Here is a 23,101-nt window from a genome sequence, read left to right as displayed (position 1 = left end):
AGGAGGCTGGATCAATAGACTGAAGGTCCTGGCTGGCCGGGACATTACTGGAGTTAGAAGCCCACAGCAGTGAGCTGGAGGGGTCGGGGTGGTCCCCTTTCATCTCTGTCTATGACTCAGTCACAAGTCTTCTTTTCCAATTGATCAGAGACAAACTCCTTCCAACTGGATCTCTTTCCCATAATCTCATCCATTCTAGCTCCAGCACCTGGAAGTCTGGCAAAACTTGCAGACTAAATTAGGCCCTCCCTGTGTATACTCAGTACCTCTTTGGGGCACTTTTTTCCTTTTTTTAAGATTTTATGTATTTATTCATGAGAGACACACAGGGAGAGGCGGAGGGAGAAGCAGGCTACCTGCTTGATCCCAGGGCCCCGGGATCACAACCTGAGCCAAAGGCAGACGCTCAACCACCGAGCCACCCCGGCGTCCCTTCCAGGGCACTCCTGATCCTAAGCTCAAAACTATAGGAACATGTATTTGTTTGCGGTCCTGTTCCCCTAACATGGGTCTCCGTCCACTGCCGTCACTGCGAGCGCCCAGCCCAGCCCAGCCCAGCCCAGCCCAGCACGGCGTCGGCAGGGCGCGCTCCACACACCGGACAAAGGAGGGAGGGAGGGAGGCTGTTCGGTGATGCCGAGTGCCACGGACTTCTAACCCCACCCGTAACGCGGTTTCCAAGAAAGCTTCTAGATCATGTACTCTCAAGGGACGGTCGCCATCTCTTCACTTGTAAAAAGATGTGACTTAGGAGGGCCATTCCAGTTAATTACTGTAAGACTAAACGTGGCCCCTGGGCCCTATCGAATTCAGAGAAACGGCGCTCTAAAAACCCCTTATCGGCCCAAACGTGCTCGTGCGTAAAGGAAACAGGGAGTCTAGGTTTAAATACCGGGGCCTCCCATGGTGGTTTAACTCGTTCTAAAATGAGGGTTTACCTCGTTCTAAGATGGCCACGACCGGGTGGGCCCCGCGGCCGGATTCTGCGAGTCGCGTGGGCAAACGCGCGGGACCGCGCCTCCAGAGGAGGACCTTCACCCCGCAGAACGGAAGTTCCTGAGCCTTCAGACCCGCGGGGAAGCAACTCGGCAACGGACCAAGATGGCGGCGCCCAGTGAGGGGCAAGCGTTTGCCTCGGGGGTTGAAAAGACTTGGGGTGCGGTTGTTCGCTCCCCAGAAGGGACTCCTCAAAAAGTCCGGCAGCTGATAGATGAGGGGATTGCCCCGGAAGAGGGAGGCGCCGAAGCGTAAGTTCAGGAGTCCACCCTGGGTCCCGCACCGGCGGATTGGAGGGGGTTTGGGGAGCGCGGGCCTGGGCGGGGAGTGGGGGGATCCCCTGGGTCGGCACCTTGGTTGGTGGCATTGGCTACCTCCTGGGTTTTGAAGGAGAATGGGTTTACTGCGTTTACTTGGCTTTAATATTATGGGGATATACTGGATTCCACACCACCCGTGGAATTTTGCCACAAGACAGGTTTTGGGGGGGAAGAGGAAAAAAAAAAGAGGACCGCTAACAATATGCACCTGACATCTCTTAGTTGGGTTTCTTGACCTTTTTTTGAGCCTTAGACTTTGGCAGCCTCGTAAAGCCTATGAACCCTCTTCTCAGAATATTTTTTTCTCAGAATATTTTTAAGCGCATAAATTACATAGGATTATAAAAAAACAATTATATTGGAATGCAGCTATCAAGATAGTAAAAGAAAAAAGGGAGGCAGTAACATGCTTCATTTTATTAAAGAGTTAAGTAACATCTAGTAATTCTATTATCCACCATACTTCTGAACATAAGTGGTATTTCAAAACATGTGCAACAACCATAATGTTGGTGACAAAATCTGATTTCCATTGGTGACAAATTCACAGGTACTGCTGATGCTATATTTTGTGGGGTTTTTAATACCTTCATTCATAATTGAAGGAAATGCTAAATTTCAATTAGAGGTTAAGTAAGTTAAAAAAAAAAAAAGTCACTTTTAACTCATTCAGGTTTATGGATCCTCTCAATTTCTTTCAAGAAGCACACCTCCCTGAGGCTCTCTGATTCTCAGAAAGATTCTTAGAATGAGTTTATTTCTTTTGAGTTATAATAGCTAGTGTCACCCTATTTTTATTAAAATGACTTTTGTCCTCAGCAGTTCCTTTCTCTACTCCTCTCAGGCACTGTTGAAATGCCTTTCACCAAAAATAAGATAATTGTTTTGTTGGTTTTTTTTTTTTCTCCCTGAATTTTTTTCATGAAATTGCCTAAAGATTTCTACTTTGATTTGAATTTTTTAATTAGTTCTTTTCTGGGAGAGTGGGTATCAAGAGTCAGACCCAGGTAGAAATATCAAAATTATTTATCTCTGTGTTAAAAGAGTTAAATTTCTAAGGTGTTTCAAATTGCATAGTGCATAGAAGCCTTGAGTCCAGTGTTGTGTCTACTAAAGTTGCATAAAATGCTGTTGGAGAACAGTAAGCTACAACAGTTTGCTGGTATATAGAATTAGTGGAGCACTCTGGAGGTAGAAATTATTTGAAATTTAAGTATAGCCAAACTGTAAAGAGATTTGAATGCCAGACTGAAGAATTTGGATTCTATTTAGTAAGTATTATGAAACCATTGACAATTTTAAGCAAAGGAATGACATAGCTGAAATGATTTTTAGAAAGGTTAAAATCCAGCATTGCATGATTGATGCTATGATGTGCCAAGAGGTGAGATAAAGATGTTTGGGCAAAGTGATGCTGTGAAAGGATTACCAAGAGTTCTGCCACTTTATTTTAGGAAGGACACATCTGCCACATTCCAGTCAGTTAATGGGTCACCCCAAGCAGAACAGCCGCCATTGGAATCTACAAGTAAAGAAGCCTTCTTTAGCAGAGTGGAAACATTTTCTATATCCTTTTTTATTAGGTCATGTGAACTGCACTTTCTGCCTGCTCTTGGAACTGTTATTCCTCCACTTACTCTGATGCTTTAATTTAAGAATTAAACTTGGAAAAAAAAAAAAAAAGAATTAAACTTGGTAAGAGGTGCCTGGCTGGCTCAGTTGGTAGAGCATGTGATTCATAATCTCAGGGTCATGAGTTCAAGTCCCATTTCAGGCATGGAGCCTGGTTAAGATTGAAAAAGAAGAATTGGTAAGAAATTTTATAAGAAAATTAGCATCATAAAATGTTATTCCTCAGGATGCCTGGGTAGCTCAGCAGCTGAGCATCTTCCTTTGGCTCAGGGCGTGATCCCAGATTCCAGAGATGGAGTCCTGCGTCGGGCTCCCTGCATGGAGCCTGCTTCTCCCTCTGCCTGTGTCTCTGCCTCTCTTTCTGTGTCTCTCATGAATAAATAAATAAAATCTTTTTTTAAAAAAATGTTATTCCTCAAAGGGATATTTGAGATGACCTGACCTTTTCTTTTCACAGAAGAAAACACTAAGAGCTTAAGAGGAGAAGAAATAATAACTAATGCTTATATGTAGTCTGCTTTCACATATATTATTACATTTGATCTTCACTTTAAACCTATGAAAATAGGTATTACTGTTATTATTATTATTATTATTATTATACTCATTTACAGAAGAGGAAGCAGTTTCAGGTAGGTTATCTGACTTGCCTCTGATCAACCTGCTAGCAAATGGTAGAGCCAGGATTACAGTGTAAGGCTGTTGGTACCCAAACCTAATGTTTTTTGAGACTGTGCAAAGTACACTTCCTGTCTTTAGATTTCCCTGTGTATATTAATTATCTATTATTGCATAATGAATTACACTACAATTTAGTGGCTTACAAACAACAACATTTATGTCACAGTTTGTATGGGTCAGGAATGTAGGTGTGGCTTAGTTGAGTCCTCTGGCTTAGGGTCTCTCACAGACTGCAATCCAGGTGACAGCTGACCTGCAACCATCTCCAGGCTGCACTAGGAAAAGATGCACTTCCAAGCTCACTCACGTGACTGTTGAATTGAGGGCTTCAGGTCTCTAGTGGCTCTTGGCTGGAGACCTCCCTACATTCCTTACAACATGGGCCTCTCCACACAGACAACTGGTTTCCATCAGAGTGAGCGAATAAAAGGGAACAAGATAAAAGCTAGACTGTTTGTGACCTAATCTCAGAGGTGATGTTCCATCACTTTTGCCCTTTTCTATTCAGTAGAGTGATTTTTTTAAAAATATAAAACAATTATAGACTTAGAGAAAGGTTGCACAGGTTACAAAGAACTTCCTTTTTGAGCCACTTATAAATAAGTTGTCAAAGTGATACCTCATTACCCCCAAATATTTCCTACAAACAAGGACTTTTTCCTACATAACTGCAATACAACAATCAAAATCAGGAAATTTCGCCTAATAAATTATTACTGTCTAACCCTCAGAGTCTAATCATTTTAATAATATTCTTTATAGCAAAAGGATTCAGTTGAGATTCCTGTTTTTCTTTGAATTTCATGATTGTGATACTTTTGGAGATCATAGGCCAGTTGTTTTGTACAATGTATGTCAATTCACATCTGTATGATATTTCCTTAGGGTTGGATTCAGGTAGTGTAGGAGCATCACAGAATGGTGCTGTGTTCTCACTGCAGCTTTTCAGATGGCATAATAATTTTGATTTATTCCTTTCCTGGCAAGGTTCCTTTGATCACTTGATTAAAGGAATGTCTGCCCATCTTTTTTCCATTGTAAAGTAACTCTCTTCTTCCTTTGTAAATTAAAAAGTGTTTTGTGCAGAAGTGCTTTGAAACTATGCAAATATCCCATTCCTCATCAAATTTTAGTAATTAAGTAGTAATTTATTGATAGCAAGGGCTGCTTTTTTATTCATTGATTATATAATCCATTACTATCATGATATATTTTGGTACTCCAGTTATCCCTGATTTGTGACTGGGGCTCCATGGTGATGTTCTTTATACCTTACTTGGCTTCAGCACTTCAAGGTGAGCAGCCCCTTTTTCCCCAACTTGGGTTCTGACACCTAGCACTGAGCTGCTTCCCCTCACCCTCCTGGCTGTCCTCCTCCTTGCTTACCACCTAGTAGCTTTAGGAATAAATTGCTCATGGGATCCCTGGGTGGCACAGTGGTTTAGCGCCTGCCTTTGGCCCAGGGCGCGATCCTAGAGACCCGGGATCGAGTCCCACGTCGGGCTCCCGGTGCATGGAGCCTGCTTCTCCCTCTGCCTATGTCTCTGTCTCTCTCTCTTTCTGTGGGTGACTATCATAAATAAATAAAAATAAAAATAAATTAAATAAATAAATAAATAAATAAATAAATAAATAAATAAATAAATAAAAATAAAAAAGGAATAAATTGCTCAGGAAGAGGAATTTTATTTTAACTGTCCTTTCTACTGCTACTCCTTAGACTAATTCCTGATTATGCTGCAGTATTTAGAACTGTTTTCTTTGGTTCTTTTTTGTTTTCATTGGATATAAATTGATCACTGCTTTGGATATGACATTTATTTAACTTAGCTACTAAGTGATTCTATTACTTTTATTTATTTTTATTTTATTTACTTTTTTTTAAGTAGACTCCACACCCAATATGGAGCTCAGTACAGGGCTTGAACTTACAACCCTGAGATCCAGACGCAAGCTGAGAGATCAAGAGTTAGACCTTCAACCGACTGAGCCACTCAGGCCCCCCCCCCATTCCTATAATTTAGATAATGCCAGCTCCTTTAATGTTTATAACTAAATTCCATTTTCTAGCCATTAGGCCCTCTTTTGCTGATATTGGAATGTTTTCAAATTACCATATCCCTTATAAAAATATAGAACTTTCCAGCATCTTCTTTCATGTTTTATGTGTATGTGTATTCTGTAAAAAAAAGCTCTTTAGGTAAAATATAAAAAACTAAGTGTTGAATATTAAAGATTAGTAAATGTTTTAGGACATTTTCCCAAGCACATATTTAGAGAGATTCCTGTGTGCTGTTAGCCTATTTAAGACACATAGTCTAGATATACACATTAGTACAGATCAAATTTTAGGCAGGGGAATAATGAAGAATACTATTAATTTTACTGACTATTCTTTAAAATGTAAAAGTAGATATGGTACAATAGGAGAGCACAGATGCGTGGCAGGAAACATTTCTGCTTGTTATTGCTTAGGCATATCTCTGTGCTTTTACTAGTGCTCTTAATCTTTAGTATTTCACAATAAGTGAAAGTGAGCCTTCTATATTTGCCCCCACAACCAATAATAACTTAAGTATTTTATTTTTATTTATTTTAAAGATTTTATTTATCCATTCATGAGAAACACAGAGAGAGAGAGGCAGAGATATAGACAGAGGGAGAAGCAGGCTCCCCGTGGGGAGGAACTCCAGGATCATGCCCTGAGCCGAAGACAGAAGCTCAACCACTGAGCCACTCAGGCATACTCACTTACACATTTTAAACATAAAATACACAGGGCTTTGTAGAGAAGTTCATAATTTTTTCCCCTTTGGTTATTACTCAGATGACTTTTCATTATTGTGTAAAGTATGTGTGCTTTAAAAATAGCTTTTCAGGGGCACCTGGGGGGCTCAGTCTGTTAAGTGCCTGCCTTTGGCTCGGGTCATAATCCCAGTGTCTTGAGATCAAGCCCCACATTAGGCTCCCTGCTCAGCAGAGAGCCTGCTTCTCTCTCTCCCTCTGCTTGTGCTCTCTCTCTACCAAATAAATAAAATATTTAAAAAGAAAAAAAAGAGTTTTCCAAATTTTTCTTACTGCTTTTCTTCTTAATGTAACTGTAAAAGAATAAGTTAAAAGTTTTAATTTATGACTTACTCATTTATTTTTTACTTACTCATTTTAATATACTTGCAGCCTTGTTTTCCTTAACATGAATACTCTCTGAAATGGGCAGGTAAGCCCGCCGAGCTGTCTCCACTTGTCTGTGCAAAATATGGCTGGGTCACAGTTGAATGTGATATGCTCAAGTGCTCCAGCTGTCAGGCTTTTCTCTGTGCCAGTTTGCAACCAGCTTTTGATTTTGACCGATGTAAGTATAAAGTACAAATTATATTTTCCTCCATATTCAAAGATGTTTTAGACTAGTTTTTCTAAAAAGACAAGTCATGTGTTTGATCAAAGAATGCATACTATTATATATAGCAAAGTGAATTTGTGATCATTTTCATCTATAATTATTAGCTTCAGTTACTATTTAAAAAAAAAAAACAACTAAACTACTTTAGACTGAACCTGACTTAATGCATTCTGGGAATCTAACAACAGGGTATGTTTACACTATGGTTCTAAAAATGTATACTTAGACAAAGAGACAGCTCTTTGATGAAGCCTTGTGTTTTGGAATGCCCTGCCTTATAAAATACCTACTGTCTCCTTTGTTATTGATCCTAGAATCATGATTTAGAACTTGTTTAGTGAAAAATATTAAGATGATGTAGTTGCTAATATTTTTATATCTTTTTAAATTATCTTGGTTGTTTTTATTTTTAATTCTGTGCATACTCTTAAAGGTTCTTGACCATTCAATTTTGAATCTACATAATGTTTTCTAAGGCATTGCTCCCTGTGTGGGTTTCAGATAAGGACCGATGTGCCGAGCTGAAGAAGGCCTTGTGCACTGCCCATGAAAAGTTCTGTTTCTGGCCAGACAGCCCCTCCCCAGGTACTTATTTCCAAGATTTCCCATTTACCGTCTCTCCTTGGTTATTGCATTTCTAGTATTGTCTATTTCTTTGTGAAAATCTAGTCTTTGAAGTTTCTTTCCTTCCTTTCTCTTTGTGCTTTTCAAGGAGAATTTACATTCATCTACCTGTTAGGTTATTACTTAACTTTATTAAGGGTATTTGACATGCCAACAGCTTAGCCATGCATACGTTATCCCGTTTAATCCTCACAGGGACCCTGGGAAGTAGATTATCAACGCAGTTTTTGGGGTGAGGAAACAGAATCAGAGATCTTAAAACCAACTGGTGAGGAGGCAAAACTATGGTTTTATCAGATTTCTAATTGCTTTTCCCACCGTAACAAGCAGTCCCATGTTCTCCCCAGGCTTCCTTTGGTACACTAACGGTGGCAGTTAAATGGGGTTCTAATGCTCAAGCCAACTCACAGGAAGCCAGATGAGAGTGATTACAAAAGCTTATCACAGTGAAATGACACATTGTAACAGCATTGAAGCCAAAGACTGCTTGTATAAAGGCCTTGACAGGGCGCACTCTCTTGAATCAGGTGCATTTTGATTGTCTTCATTCTAGTTATTAACTTCAGTCATTACTTTTTTATTTTTATTTTATTTTATTTATTATTTTAATTTTTTTTTTTTTAGAACTAAGCTACTTTAAAGTGAACCTGACTATGTATTCTGTGAAACTAACAGCAGGGTATGTTTTCTATATGGTTCCAAAATTTATACTTAGGCTAAGAGACACAAGAGTTTTATGAAGCCTCACACTCTAGAATGCCCTGCCTTATAAGATACATGATGATACCTCCTTTGTTATTGATCTTAGGATCTTGATTTAGAACTTGTTTTGTGAAAAATATTAAGATGCATTACTAATATTTTTGTATCTTTTATTTTTAGTTGTATCTGTACTCTTAAAGGCTCTTTGCCTTTAAATGTTTGTGTACACAAAAAGCCCAGAATGTAGTAACAAGTGGGATTTTTTTTTAATTTATTTGCCCATTTTATTTTATTTTTTTTATATTTTATTTATTTATTTGAGAGAGAGCACAAGACAAAGGAGGGTCAGAGGGAGAAGCAGACTCCCTGCTGTGCGGGAAGCCTGATGTAGGGCTTGATCTTGGGACTCTGTGATCATGGCCTGAACTGAAGGCAGATGCTTAACTGACTTAGCCACCCAGGCACCCTTATTTACCCATTTCAGAGAGAGAGAAATTGTCCAAAAGGGGGGAGAGGGGCAGAGGGAGAAAATCTTCAAGCAGACTCTCCACTGAGTACCGATCCTGATGTGGAGCTCAATCCCATGACCCAGAGATCATGACCTGAGCTGAATCAAAAGATAGACACTAAACTGACTGAGCCACCCAGGTGCCCCAGGAAGTGCCATTTTTTAAGTATTTTATTTACTGGCTGGGCACTTGGATGATGCAGTTGGTTGAGCATTGAACTTTTGGTTTCAGCTCAGGTTGTGATCTCAGGGTGGTGATATCAAGCCCCAGGTCAGGCTCAGCACTCAGTGCAGAGTCTGCTTAAGATTCTCGGATCTCCCTCTGCCCCTCCTCACTATGATGTCTCTGTCTCTCTCTCTCAAATAAATAAACCTTTTTTAAAATAAATAAATATTTTGGGGTACCTGGGTGACTTAGTTGGTTAAGTGTCTGCCTTCGGCTCAAATCATGATCCCAGGGTCCTGGGATTGGGCCCTGCATCAGGCTCCCTGCTGAGTGGGGAGCTTGCTTCTCCCTCTGCCTCTGCCTCTCTCTACCTCTCACATGCTGTCTCTCAAATAAATAAATAAAATCTTTAGAAAATAAATAAATAAAATAAATTATATATTTTACTGATCACATAGGCGTATTCTGCTAACTAGGCTCCAAAGCAGAACCCTCTGGAGGGCTTACCAAGACTAGGTACAGAACTTCATACCTGACCAGATTAGTGCCATGTGGGTGTAGTTTTTATTTCAATAGGACAGCTCAGGCCAATTCCAGGGTCACTGATGACTGGGGATATTCCACGAACCACTAAGAGGAAAAAAGAGATTGAAAGTGTCCATAGAGTACCATTTACTGATAATGATGGGGCGACAGAAAGGGACTGTTAAGGAAAAACATTTTTAAGTGAAGATGACATGTAACAAGGAGTTTTTGCTGTTGGCCTAGTTATTTCACTGTGTAGTACAACTGAACTCCGGCCCATGAGGATGTGAATGTTTCTCTCAGTGTACCAAGTCCAGGTTTTCAGGATCTGCCCAGGACCCTGCTGGGGTTCCGACTCTTATAACTAGACTCTGGTTTCTTGGTCCATCTACTTATAGACCTCTAACTCCTATCCAGACTTTTCTTTTGAGCTTGACTCATTTTCAACTACCTTCTAAACGTTTTCGTGTTGTATCTTGCTGTAGGTACCTGGAATTCAATATATACAAAACTGAAGTCTTTGTTTTATACTAAAACTTACTTCTCTTCTTATATTTTCTCCATCTTAAATGGTACTGACCTCCCCCCTAGTTCTCCTAGCAAGAAACCTGGAAGTCACTTTAGCTTCCTTTCCATATCCTCACCACCCAGTCCTATCCATTCTGCCTCCTAAATAGATCTCAAATGTGACCTTTCAATTATACCATTCCTTGGTTTGGTTCTTTCACATTCCAGAGACTTTAGTGTGAAGAGAGGAACACCTGCAACTATTTCTTTTTTTTTTTTCTCCCCCCCCCCCCGCAACTATTTCTATTTTAATGCTTACATTTATTAAGCGTATCTGATAGATACAATTTTGAAAGTAATTTTTTTCTGAAATTTACCAACTAAATTAAATCTCTTTAAACATTTTAATTTATAATTATTAATTTGCTAGACTGATTATTTTGAACATATCAAACACTGAAATAGACAAAATCCATGTATTAATTATAAAACATATATTTTAACTTATGTTAAAATATTTTCATGGTGGGTTTAATTTCTTCTGTTTGCTCTTTTGCCTTTATCAATATTTACTAGTATTTTCTTCAGACTGTAGGAATCAGACCAAACGTTATTGTTAAACCTCACTTTATTGATTGATTGATGGATTGATTGGAGGGTGTGGGGGGAGAAGAAGCAGAAAAGACTCAAGGCAGGTTCCACGCTGAGCAGGGAGCACAATGTGAGGCTGGATCTCACAACCCTGAGATCATGACCTGAGCTGAAACCAAGAGATGGGACACTCAACCAACTGAGCCACCTTGGCACCCCTTTACTTGATTTTTAAAAATCTATACTTTTTTTGTTCATTTTAGTTTTTTTATATTGGACTTTTCTTTTCTTTCTTTTTTTTTTTTTAATTTAATTTTATTTATTTATGATAGGCACACAGTGAGAGAGAGAGAGAGGCAGAGACACAGGCAGAGGGAGAAGCAGGCTCCATGCACTGGGAGCCCGATGTGGGACTCGATCCCGGGTCTCCAGGATCGCGCCCTGGGCCAAAGGCAGGCGCCAAACCGCTGCGCCACCCAGGGATCCCTATATTGGACTTTTCTAGTAAAATGATGCATCTTTTTAAATTGTTGGCGTGTGTTTTGGCATATATGATTACTTGCAACAACTTTTCATAGTTTGATAATATTTACTAAATTAGAGACCAGGGATCCCTGGGTGGCATAGCGGTTTGACGCCTGCCTTTGACCCAGGGCGCGATCCCAGAGACCCAGGACCGAGTCCCACGTCGGGCTCCCGGTGCATGGAGCCTGCTTCTCCCTCTGCCTGTGTCTCTGCCTCTCTCTTTCTCTCTGTGTGACTATCATAAATAAATAAAATTAAAAAATAAAATAAAATAAATTAGAGACCAAAATGTGGTTGCTAATGATACAATAAATGGTGAACAAAGTGCTATTTTTACTGCTTTTGTACCTCGTAATAACAAAACTGGAAAAGAGATTTAAAAAAAAATTTTTTTAAGCAGCCTTATGATTGAGTAGTAACTGGCATAAAATAAACTGCACATATTAAGTGTACTGTTAGGTAAGTTTTGAGGTTATTTGTGTGCTCGTGAAACTGTCACGGCTAGATTTCTATTTAACATCATGGGTTTAGGGCAGTCCGGGTGTCTCAGCAGTTTAGTGCCACCTTTGGCCCAGGGTGCGTGATCCTGGAGACCTGGGATCGAGTCCCATGTCAGGCTCCCTGCATGGAGCCTGCTTCTCCCTCTGCCTGTGTCTCTACCTCTCTCTCTGTGTGTGTCTCTCATGAATAAATAAATAAAATCTTTAAAAAAAAAATCATAGGTTTATTTTCATTTTCCTAATTTAGCGCTGTATATTACTTTGCCCTATATTTCTTACAATAGGAGATTTTATTGATCATGAAGAGTTTTATAACATTGATGATCTTTCTCTCCATCCCTCTGCCACTAGTACCTAACAGGGATTATTACCTTAAATCACTTTAATTTATTTTTAAAGATTTTATTTATTTATTCATGAGAGACACAGAGAGAGAGGCAGAGACATAGACAGAGGGAGAAGCAGGCTCCTCGCAGGGAGCTCGATGTGGGACTTGATCCCGGGATCACCCCTGAGCCAAAGGCAGATGCTTAACCACTGAGCCACCCAGGCATCCCTACCTCAAATCATTTTAATGGGGGCACCTGGTTGACTCATTTGGTTAAGCATTGGCCTTCAGCTCAGGTCATGATCCCAGGGTCCCAGGATCGAGCCCCACGTCGGGTTCCCTGCTTCTCCCTCTCCTTCTGCTGCTCCCCCTGCTTGTGCTTGCACGCACATGCTCTCTGTAAAATACATAAAATCTTAAAAAAAAAAAAAAAAAAAAAAAAACCACCCTTCAAGGGTGCCTGGGTGGCCCAGTTAGTTAGGCATCTGCCTTCAGCTGAGGGCGTGGCCATGATACCAGGAGGATTGGCCGGCATCAGGGAGCCTGCTTTTCCCTCTGCCTGCCCTTGCCTCTGCTTGTGCATGCATGTGTGCTGGGCACTCACTCGCTCTCTCAAATAAGTAAATGAAATCCTTGTTTTTAATCCTTTAAAGAAATCATTTAATATCTGTTAAGCTTATTTTTTGACATCCCAACTGACCCCTTACAATCTCTATTCTAATGCATATTTTCTGTAATATCACTCCCTTAAAAAAAATCTTTCAGTAATTTCTCATCACATACATTAGTAAAGTTGTGGCTAGTTACTCTTTACACTTTAGCCCATCTCGTACTCCCTTTCCCTATAGGCACACTGTGTTCCAATCCTGTGAACCTATTTAGAGTTCCCCACCTGTGCCATCCTTAGGGCCTTTGCTTTTACACACTGTCGTTGGTCTTTAAATTCAGCTGACTACTCCTGAGAAACCCTTCTTAAGAATCTTCTTTTTTGAATACTATCAGGAAAATATCATCATAGCCCCATCAAAAAAAGTCAGTAATTCTTAATACCTTCAAATATTTTATCAGTACCTATCCCACGTTGTTTTATACGCATTTTGTATTTTTTACAATTTGCATCAATATGACCTTGCAGTGTACTTTGTCCACAGATCGATTTGGGATGTTGCCATTGGATGAGCCTGCTGTTCTTGTTAGTGAATTCCTAGATCGTTTTCAAAGCCTTTGTCACTTGGACCTCCAGCTTCCTTCCCTGAGGCCAGAGGACTTGAAAACTATGGTGAGTTCTTCTTGGCTAGCCTACAGTGGCCTTCAGTTGTCACTACCATTTGTACATAAAGTATTTCTTTACATGACAGAGGATTAAGATTGCTATGGAGAGAACTAGTTGTCCCTCAACTGACCTCTTCCAGTTTCCATCAAAAGGGCATCAGAGTTTAAATAATGGGTTCCATTGAAACTTCTAGATATGATTCTTTAAATGGCATACATCCAATTTTATCTTGATTTATTACTTATTTAACAGAAGAAATGAAATTTGAGGGGATCCTTGGGTGGCTCAGCGGTTTAGTGCCTGCCTTCCGCCCAGGGTGTGATCCTGGAGACCCAAGATCGAGTCCCACGTCAGGCTTCTTGCATGGAGCCTGCTTCTCATTCTGCCTATGTCTCTGCTTCTCTCTCTCTCTCTCTCTCTCTCTCTCTCTCATGAATAAATAAATAAATAAATAAATAAATAAATAAATCTTTAAAAAAAGAAACAAATTTTACTTCATATGGTCAAATATTCATTTCCCAAAGAAAGTACTACAGGAGAAATTATAAACTCCCTCTCCCCTGTGAATAGAAATTAGAAATGCACTGGGGCATCTGTACTTCAAAGCTGAATATCTGATGTCCCATTTCATCACCCTGTAGAGACTCCAAAGACAAGCTTTATTATAAGAAAATAGAAGCTATTATTTTGCTTCTTCTAGTTGAGAGGCTGTTTAGATTTTAACCAAAGTTTGACCTCTGTGCCTATTTTACTTTATTTATTTAAGATGTATTTATTTATTTTAGAAAGAAAACATGGGAGGGGCAAAGGGAGAGGGAGAGAAAGTCTTTTTTTTTTTTTTTTTTTTTTTTCCAGTTTTCATTTATTTTTGGCTCTTGGGGCAATGGTATCTTTTCAATATGAAAAAAAAGCAAGTTCAACGCAAAGTAGAAATTTGAAATGTAGGACAGGACAAAAAAATCAAGGGTGTGTGGGGAAAGGGAATAGCAGAAGGAAGAGCTGAGGTGTTGCCAAAAGGTGGAGGGTCTCCTTGTCCCCTCTGGAAGAATGACTCAAATGATTTAGGTGGCAATACACACTTTTCCATATGTACACAGCAGAGCTGGAGTTTTGTTAAGAAAAAGTGGGGAGTGGGAGGGAGCCTTTCCAGAGACTTTAGGGATCAAGGCTAGTCCCTCTTTCCCCAGGGGAAAAGGAAGAAATCCAACATGCGAAGCAGTTTATGTAGGAGGGAAGGATCCCACTCAAAGTGGCGCAGACCCCTACAAAAGAAACAGCTCAGGACAGAGCTTGAGAAGATTAAAAATAGATATAATACTGTCAACATCTCCCCTGAAGCTGAGAGAAGCAGAAAAATTCCTGGATTTGGTCTTCAAGAGCCTAGATATCCCTCTCTAAAACTGCTCTAGAATAGAAAACCCTACCTTCTTGATATGTACCTCTACTGCTATGAGGTAGCTTGGTTTCCTTTCCCCTGGGCTACCACATGGGCTTAGGATGGTGGCGATGTTTTCAGCACATGTTCTAAATGGGATCTAACGAGACCAGCTTCTCGGAGAATAACCTTAAAAAACAAAGGGAAATATCAACTGCACAAATGGGAAAAGTGGACACCTAAAGAAAATACAGAGTCACCCAAAACAGAAGAAATCTAGGTTTCCCAGAGTGGAAGAGAGGAGACATTCAACAAACGACAAGTATTTATTGAGCGCCTGTTATGTGCCAGGCACTGTTCTAGGAACCCCCCATCCAAAGAAGGGGGGGAAAAGAGGCAGAGAATGCAAATTCTGAGGGAGAGGACAGGGGCAGCTGAGGAAGACAGAATGGAGAAGCCTGAGGTGATGGTACTCTGCCTTAAGCCTCCGAGGGAAAGAAAGTCTTAAGCAGACTCCCGAGCTGAGCACAGAACCCAATACCAGGGGATGCCTGGGTGGCTCAGTGGTTGAGCATCTGCCTTTGGCTTAGGGTGTGATCCTGGAGTTGGGGGATCAAGTCCCACATCAGGCTCCCTGTGAGAAACCTGCTTCTCCCTCTGCATGTGTCTCTGCTTCTCTTTCTGTGTCTCTCATGGATAAATACATAAAAATCTTTTGAAAGAGAAAGAGAGAGAGAAAAAAGAAAAGAAAAGAAAAGAAAAGAAAAGAAAAAAGGGAGGGAGGGAGGGAGGAAGGGAGGTTCAGTATCATTAAAAAACAACAACAACAAAACAATACCAGGCTCGATCTCATGTCCCCAGGATCATTCCCCAGGGTGAAACTAAGAGTTGGACATTCAGCCAATTGAGCCACCCAGGTGCCCCAGCTCTGTGCCTATTTTAAATGTCCCTCATCCCTAGCCAAGGCAGCTTTTTTGTTCACTTTATCACTACCTTATTCTTAGAATAAAAATAAAGACTGTGACAAGTTCTCTTGTTCTTTTAAGAAATAAATTCAGTGTCAGGTTAAGATACGAATAGTAATCTGTTTTCGTTATTTGGGTTTTGAAGTGTGTAAGTTTTAGAGAAAATCTGTAATTGGTAAGTTGAAAACAAATTAAGGGGATCCCTGGGTGGCTCAGTGGTTGAGTGCCTGCCTTCGTCCCAGGGCGTGATCCTGGAGACCCGGGATCGAGTCTCATGTTGGGCTCCCTGCATGGAGCCTGCTTCTCCCTCTGCCTCTCTCTATCTCTCTCTCATGAATAAATAAATAAAATCTTTATTAAAAAAAAAAAAAGAAAACAAATTAAAACTAAGAAAAGATTTGGTAGCTCTAGGAAAATTGCCACTTTCCTCAATCAGCAGATCCAGGGCAATTCAGAAAGCTTCTATGTAAAACCTTACTGCAGTTTCAGAATTAAGCCTTCCATAATGAAGAGAATTGTCTTCATGTTTGGCAATTCTTTCATGACTTTTGCCTTGTACCTCTAGATACATCCTCGTATGTGATTTTTGTGGTTGGAAATTTCAGTTTGTTACCTTGATTCTTTTGTAGTGTTTGACAGAAGACAAGATCAGTCTTCTTCTGCACTTGCTTGAAGATGAACTTGATTGCCGAACTGAAGAGAGAAAAACTACAAGCAAATTAGGCTCAGACATCCAAGTCCATGTCACTGCATGTGTTCTCTCTGTGTGTGGCTGGGCTTGTAGGTTAGTCACTGAATTTGCAGGAAAATGAGAACTCTGACACGATCACACACTGGTCCACATCAGTCACTAATAGCATTTGGAGATCTCAGGGTATTTCCTGTCAGAAAAACAGACAAGGAAAATTTGAGGGAGGGGTGCCTGGGTGGCTCAGTTGATTAAGCAAGCAGATGCTTTTGGCTCAGGTCATGATCCCGGGGTCCTAGGATCAAGCCCTGCATCAGGTTCCCTGCTCAGCGGGAAGCCTGCTTCTCCCTCTCCTCTGCCTCTCCCTGCTTGTGCATGTGTGCTTGTTCGTGCTCTCTCTCTCTCCCTCTCTCTCTCAAATCAATCAATCAGTCTCTAAAAAAAAGAAAGAAAACCTGAGAGAATGGTGAGGGGATGGTAAGAATCTAACAAAACCAGAGTTAGAACTCAGGAATTGCTGGACACACCTGAATTTTAGTTTTGGTTTTGGTTTTGTTTAATTTATTTTTAAGATATTATTCATTTATTTGACAGCATAAGCAGGGGCAGCAGCAGACAGAGGGAGAGAAAGAAGCAGGCTCCTTGCTGAGCAAGGATCCAGACGTGGGACTTGATCCCAGGACTCCAGGATCATGACCTGAGCCAAAGGCAGATGCCCAGCGGACTAAGCAACCCAGGCGCCCGAGTTTTTTTTGTTTTGTTTTGTTTTTACTATCACTTCCCAGCTGCGAGTTCATGCTCCTGTAAACAGTGCAACTCCTTTCTGTTTATAGAAAGTAAAAAAAATGGGGATCCCTGGGTGGCTCAGCGGTTTAGCGCCTGCCTTTGGCCCAGGGCGCGATCCTGGAGTCTTGGGATCGAGTCCTGCATGGGGCTCCCGGCATGGAGCCTGCTTCTCCCTCCTCCTGTGTCTCTGCCTCTCTCTCTATCATAAATAAATAAATCTTTAAAAAAAAAAAAAAAAAAAGAAAGAAAGAAAGAGATGAAAAAACATCAGTTGAATTCATAAAACCTACCAAAGGAAATACCAGTTGGAGTCAAGCCCCCATATTGGTATTTCCATTCTAGCTTCTCAATTTGGCATAAACTCCCTCTGAGAGAAAACTATTGGAACTGGGGCACCTGGCTGGCTCAGTCCGGGGAGCATTGACTCTTAGGGTTGTGAGTTCAAGCTCCACATTAGGTGTAGAGATTACAAAAAAATAAAATCTGGAAAGGAAGGAAAAGAAAAGAAAACTGTTAGAACCAATCTAGATTTACTTTTTTTTTTTTTTTTAAGATTTTATTTATTTATTTGACAGAGAACACAAGCAGGAGGCAGCAGCAGACAAAGGGAGAAGGAGAATGAGGCTCCTTGCCAAGCAGAGAGCCCAATGTGGGGCTCGATCCTAGGACTCTGGGATCATGACCTGAGCCGAAGGCAGACATCCAACCAACTGAGCCACCCAGGCATCCAACCCTTTAATCTTTCTACAGGAACTTTATGAGAGAGAATGGAGTTGGGGTCCTGAGATCACAGGACAGGGCCCTGAGATGACATGATTCCCAGTCCACTGGACTGTTCCAGAGATTTGTTTGATAAGATAAAACTGTCTCACAAATAATTTCACTTGATCCCTTGGAAATGTTACTCTTTGAGAAAACTCTCTTTTCTGTTCCTGCCTAGTTCTTCTTTGGAACCCATGCAGCTCTCCCTAATAACGTGTTCACAGTGTATGAGGAAGGTGGGGCTCTGGGGCTTCCAGCAGATTGAGTCATCCATGACCGACCTGGATGCATCCTTTGGCCTGACCAGCTCCCCCATCCCAGGCCCTGAGGGACGGCCAGAGCGCTTCCCTCTTGTGCCTGAGTCTCCTCGGAGGATGATGACTCGGAGCCAGGATGCCACATGTTCTCCTGGCTCAGAGCAGGTATAAACTTAATCAACTTGCTTGGGATGACCTTTTCAAAAGCAGCATTTTTGCCAAAAGTGTGGTGGAAAAGTTGAAAATTACTTTAGGCAGGTAAGCTTCTCTTCTGACTACATTGATCAGAATACTGTGTTTTTATTTGCCAGTTGCATTACAGAAGCTAAATTCATGATTTTGTATAAAAATCTATCATTTTTTGAAGAGTTTAGTTATGTCAATAGTTCAGAAAGTAAATTCTTAGACTTAATTGTAAAGAATTAGCTTTCACTTGCTTCTAGAAATATTTCTTCTGACCATTGTCATTTATATTGTTGTTGTACTTCTGTTACCTCTTCTTCCTTTCAGGCTGAAAGGAGCCCAGGTCCCATTGTCTCCCGAACTCGGAGCTGGGACTCTTCCAGTCCTGTTGACCGTTCTGAGCCAGAGGCCGCTAGCCCCACCACCAGAACCCGTCCTGTGACCCGAAGTATGGGAACAGGAGACAGTAGTGGCCTGGAAGTGCCGTCTAGTCCTCTCCGGAGAGCCAAACGAGCTCGCCTCTGCTCTTCTAGCAGCTCAGTGAGTCCATCTGTGTGTAGAAGTTACTGAGCACAGGCAGCACACCAGGCCCTCACTGGGTCAAACAGAGAAGCAGGCCTGACCCCTTCCCAGGTCCTGTGGCTAGAAGTAGACAATGTGAGTAAGTTTCAAGATGGGACAGCTGGGTATCCAAAGGGAAAAAAATTTAAGAGGTTTGTCCTTTATTTCTTTGGAATGGATTCTGGAGAGGTAGTATTTCAGGCATGTGGGGATGGCAGTGAGGTAAGGGGGACAGACCTGATCAGGCGCTATTGTTTTAACATGAAGGGAATGAAAGTATTCATAAAGAGAGCAGCCACAACATAGACAGTGTTTAAAGGAGAACATCCAACTGGAGACGTGGGCAGTTGAGAGATTCTGGACTGGACAACTCATAGCAGTGCCTTCCTGAATTGATATGGCATCTGCCCTTCATCAACACTGTTTCTCTTCTTCCTCTCAGGACACATCTTCCAGAAGCTGCTTTGACCCCACCTCTCAGCATAGAGACTGGTGCCCTTGGGTAAATGTGACACTTGGCAAGGAAACCAGGGAGCATGGTGGAACGGAGACAGATGCCAGTATCTCTACAGAGCCAGGCTGGAAGGCTGTGCTGAACATCCTCTTGGCCCACAAGCAGTCCAACCAGCCAGCTGAAACAGACTCCATGGTGAGATAAGCCACTGCCTGTGTGTGTGCAGCACTTGTTGTTTATGGGATAAGGAACAGAGGCTGGTGCTATAATTAGCACCCTGCCTGCCCTCAGCTTTCAGAAGTCAAGTTAGACAGAATCAGGTTTCGTCCTAGAGAATCGACATGGAACTGATTCAGTCTTCCTGTAGCTTAGCATTTGGCCTTCCCTAAAATTATTGTAAATTCTTTGTCTTCTCAACTAAAATGACTCAAAGCAGAGAAGTACAAAAACAGAAATAGATGGAGAGGCAGCTGCTCCGGCCTCTTGTTGCAGAACAGCTGCTTTTTCTATCAGTTGCTGTCACTTGCATTTGGAGCCTGGTCAGTTAGCTGTCTGGAGCACTGTACTCTGACCCCAGAATTAGTTTCGTTCCTCACGGTGGCACATTACTTTGCCTCAGCTAGCCATTGCAGTCATGCTTGCTGCTATTTACAAAATGTGGGCTGATGCAAATCCATCATGACAGCTGAGAAAACAAGTCAATTGTTTACTCTGTGTAAAGGGTGGAAGTGATAGGAGTGTGGACTTGAAGGAATCATGGCAACTGGGTTATCTTTCTTTTGTTGGTTCATTCCCAAATTTGCCTTATAGTGTGGTATGAATAGAATAATTTCTGAGCCCTGTGTCCTCCAAGGGCAAAGTAAAATAATACATGCCAATAGCTGTTTATAAGAAGCACTCCCAGGTTTGTGGGATTCTACTGGAGAAGAATATAACTGTGCTAAAAGCCTAAGACTGTACATTTGTACCCTTGGTAAATAACATAAATGAAGGCTTCCCAAAGTTTTTCCACAGGAAAAAAAAAGCTATATCTTTCCAATTTAAAAAACTTTTAAAAATATGTAAAGCTATCTAAAGACAAATGTCTGCATGTATCTTCTCTGCCTAGATCTTTATGAAACAGAGTCTTATTGACTGACCTCTGTCACTGTCTTACGAACAAGAAATCCTACAGGTTTTTGTGGGGGTTTTTGTTTGGTGGTTTTTTTGTTTTGTTTTGTATTTGTAGTGGGAGAAGTTGGCCTCATAATTGACCCTGGGTTCCAGGACTTGAGATGCTTTTTGGTTTTATGTTTAACCTTTCCATAGCTGCAATGACTGGGCAATTCAGAGTTTAATAAGACTGGACCAAAGATATTGATGTTAGAAGAAAGTTATTTTTCTCAACTTAAGTTTCTTTTAACTTTGTCAGTATGTTCAGTAAATTCCCCTCCATCATTAATAAGAGCTCACATTTCTTCCCAACCCCCTACCCCGGGACTTTTATTTTTTTGAAACATTCACCCAACAAAGAGGATAAGAAGACATATCTTCTGATGTCAGAAGCTGGAGGCAACTTTATCGATTATCTGCTAGATTATTATTTATATTCTCACTGAGACCCTGTGCTCTTCACTGTGACTCTCAAAGTCAGAGAGAACCAAGTGTTCTGATTCACTGAGAACTTTTATCTTTCAGTAAATTGCTTTGTCTCCCTGTAACACCATTTCTCAGAATCTCAGATCACTTCATAGGCACGATCAAGTGGCAATGAGAGTCTTCCTATTATTAGCTCTGCTGGCTAAAAATGAAGCTGAGAAGGCCAGGGTCATAGTTTAAAGAGTCATTAACTTTGTTTTACCCTTTGGTCTTGGTTTATACTATTAACCCCAGTGAGGCATCATGTAAATGTGAATCCTTGTTCACAAGAAATAATGAACTAGGGCCCATTCAGCATCACTAATGGAAACCAGTGCAACATATGTGCCCCATTAATGGTGGGTCAGTAGTGTCAGCCTGACACAACAAGGTTAGGACAGATGCAGATACGTGGAGCGAGGACATGAGCTGCGTTTGAGAGGGTCAGAGTGTGTTAGCAGTAGTCTAACTGTAGAACACAGGCTATCTTGATTTTTAGTCTGGTGTTAGGTGTATATTATATATATGATATAAAGTAGTAATATAAAATTAACTAGTTTCTCTCAATCCTAGACCTATTTAGATCACCATGGGAGAAATTTTCAGACCAACCCTTAAAGCTGTTATTACCCCATCATTCATCTCTATAAAAGAATTTAATCTCTAATAATGAGCTCTTTTACCTATAGAGTCTCTCTGAGAAATCCAGGAAGGTATTCCGAATATTCCGGCAGTGGGAATCTTTATGCTCATCCTGAAGACATTCTAGCCCTTCCCGGAGAGAAGCAGAATGATTGACTTTGGGAAATGAAGTCTGAATTTCTTTGTGGTCAGCTGATGCCAAGTTTTTTCCATTCTGGTATAACTATCAGAAGCCATCATCCTTGCAAAAGGCAGTGAGTGTCACTCTCTGCATCTGACTGAAGGGAAGCCTGTTTCCATGTGGGAGTGTGGACAGGTGAGGTACAACACATGTGGTCCTATTAAAAGAGTGTGGGGTCACTTCAACCAGACAGAAGACCAAGGCCCTGAGCACATTTAATGTCTTTCCGTACTGGGCAGTGTCTCAAGGGCTCTTGTATACTGGGAATATGATGATATGTATTAATAAAATATTTGTGAATATTCTTACTGCTGGAGAGCTGTGTTCCTTCTTGCCTCCAGGGCTGATGTTTATAAATAAGGCAGACCCTCAGAAAACTTCAGTGGAGCACTAAGCAAAATCAAAATTTTATTTTATTTTTGTTTTATTTTTAAAAAGATTTATTTGAGAGAGAGAAAGCATGAGGGATCCCTGGGTGGCTCAGTGGTTTAGTGCCTGCCTTTGGCCCAGGGCGTGATCCTGGAGACCCAGGATCGAATCCCACATCAGGCTCCCTGCATGGAGCCTGCTTCTCCCTCTGCCTGTGTCTCTGCCTCTTTCTCTCTCTCTGTCTCTCATGAATAAATAAATAAATTAAAAAAAAAAGTTTAAAATTAAAAAAAAAGAGAGAGAAAGCATGAGCAATAGGGAGGAGCAGAGGGAGAGGCAGACTCCCCACTGAGCTTGATCCCAGGACCTTGAGATCAGGACCTGAGCTGAAGGCAGACACTTAACCAATTGAGCTACCCAGGCGCCCCAACAAAATCAAAATTTGAGGTTGCAGATTGGCTGCAAAGCCTGACATGTGTTAATTTACTTGTGATTCTAGTCAAAGAGGTATTTCTTTTTTTTTTTTTTTCTCATCTTTTTTTTATAGGTGGGGGAGGGATAAAGGAAAGAGGGAGAGAGAGAATCCCAAGCAGACCCTGCTCTGAGCACAGAGTCCTACGTGGGGCTCAATCTCATCACCCTGAGATCATGACCTGAGCTAAAATCACAAATTGGACACTGAGCCACCCAGGTGCCCCCAAAGAGGTATTTCTGAACCAGAGAGTGTTCATTATGTCCCCAGGAGATTTCCTGATGTGTTATAGTGAATGATAGGCTGACAATGTTCTCTCTTCACTTTGACAATAACTGAATGAGAGGCTACAATAAGGGAGGCAGGTCCTTCTCTCCTGAAGGACCTGCCTCTCCATGTGCCTTCTGTATATGGCTCCCTTGAGTGGGGCTCCCCAAGGCTCTTTCACTGCTGATGGGGAGCATCAGTGTCTGTGGTGAAGAAGATTGACCCTGACCTGCCCCATCTAAAT

At 41.2% G+C, this 23,101-nt stretch overlaps 1 protein-coding gene and 1 non-coding gene across 2 annotated transcripts; both read left to right on the top strand.

The window, feature by feature from the left end:
- Positions 1-961: 961 nt before the first annotated feature.
- ZC3HC1 (zinc finger C3HC-type containing 1) lies at positions 962-22,065 on the top strand. Its single transcript, XM_041727274.1, has 10 exons — positions 962-1,247; positions 2,771-2,882; positions 6,831-6,981; positions 7,531-7,614; positions 13,157-13,284; positions 16,248-16,402; positions 18,033-18,276; positions 18,622-18,834; positions 19,298-19,504; positions 21,616-22,065. The coding sequence occupies exons 1-10, from the start codon at positions 1,102-1,104 to the stop codon at positions 21,682-21,684; spliced, it is 1,509 nt and encodes a 502-aa protein (XP_041583208.1). The 5' UTR covers positions 962-1,101; the 3' UTR covers positions 21,685-22,065.
- Positions 3,021-3,093, top strand: TRNAM-CAU. Its single transcript has one exon. It is a non-coding gene; the product is annotated as a tRNA-Met (tRNA).
- Positions 22,066-23,101: the final 1,036 nt, after the last annotated feature.

The sequence above is a fragment of the Vulpes lagopus genome, chromosome 13 (genome assembly GCF_018345385.1).
Source record: "Vulpes lagopus strain Blue_001 chromosome 13, ASM1834538v1, whole genome shotgun sequence".
Classification (NCBI taxonomy): domain Eukaryota; kingdom Metazoa; phylum Chordata; class Mammalia; order Carnivora; family Canidae; genus Vulpes; species Vulpes lagopus.
The sequence above is the reverse complement of the archived record's forward strand: the minus strand, read 5'-3'. Positions and strand labels throughout refer to the sequence as shown.

Excerpts from the sequence above, each read along its gene's own strand:
- ZC3HC1 (XM_041727274.1), top strand. The coding sequence starts at position 1,102 with ATGGCGGCGCCCAGTGAGGGGCAAGCGTTTGCCTCGGGGGTTGAAAAG. Across the intron at positions 13,285-16,247 it reads CAGAGGACTTGAAAACTATG|TGTTTGACAGAAGACAAGAT; the intron begins GTGAGTTCTTCT and ends ATTCTTTTGTAG. Across the intron at positions 18,277-18,621 it reads GTTCTCCTGGCTCAGAGCAG|GCTGAAAGGAGCCCAGGTCC; the intron begins GTATAAACTTAA and ends TCTTCCTTTCAG.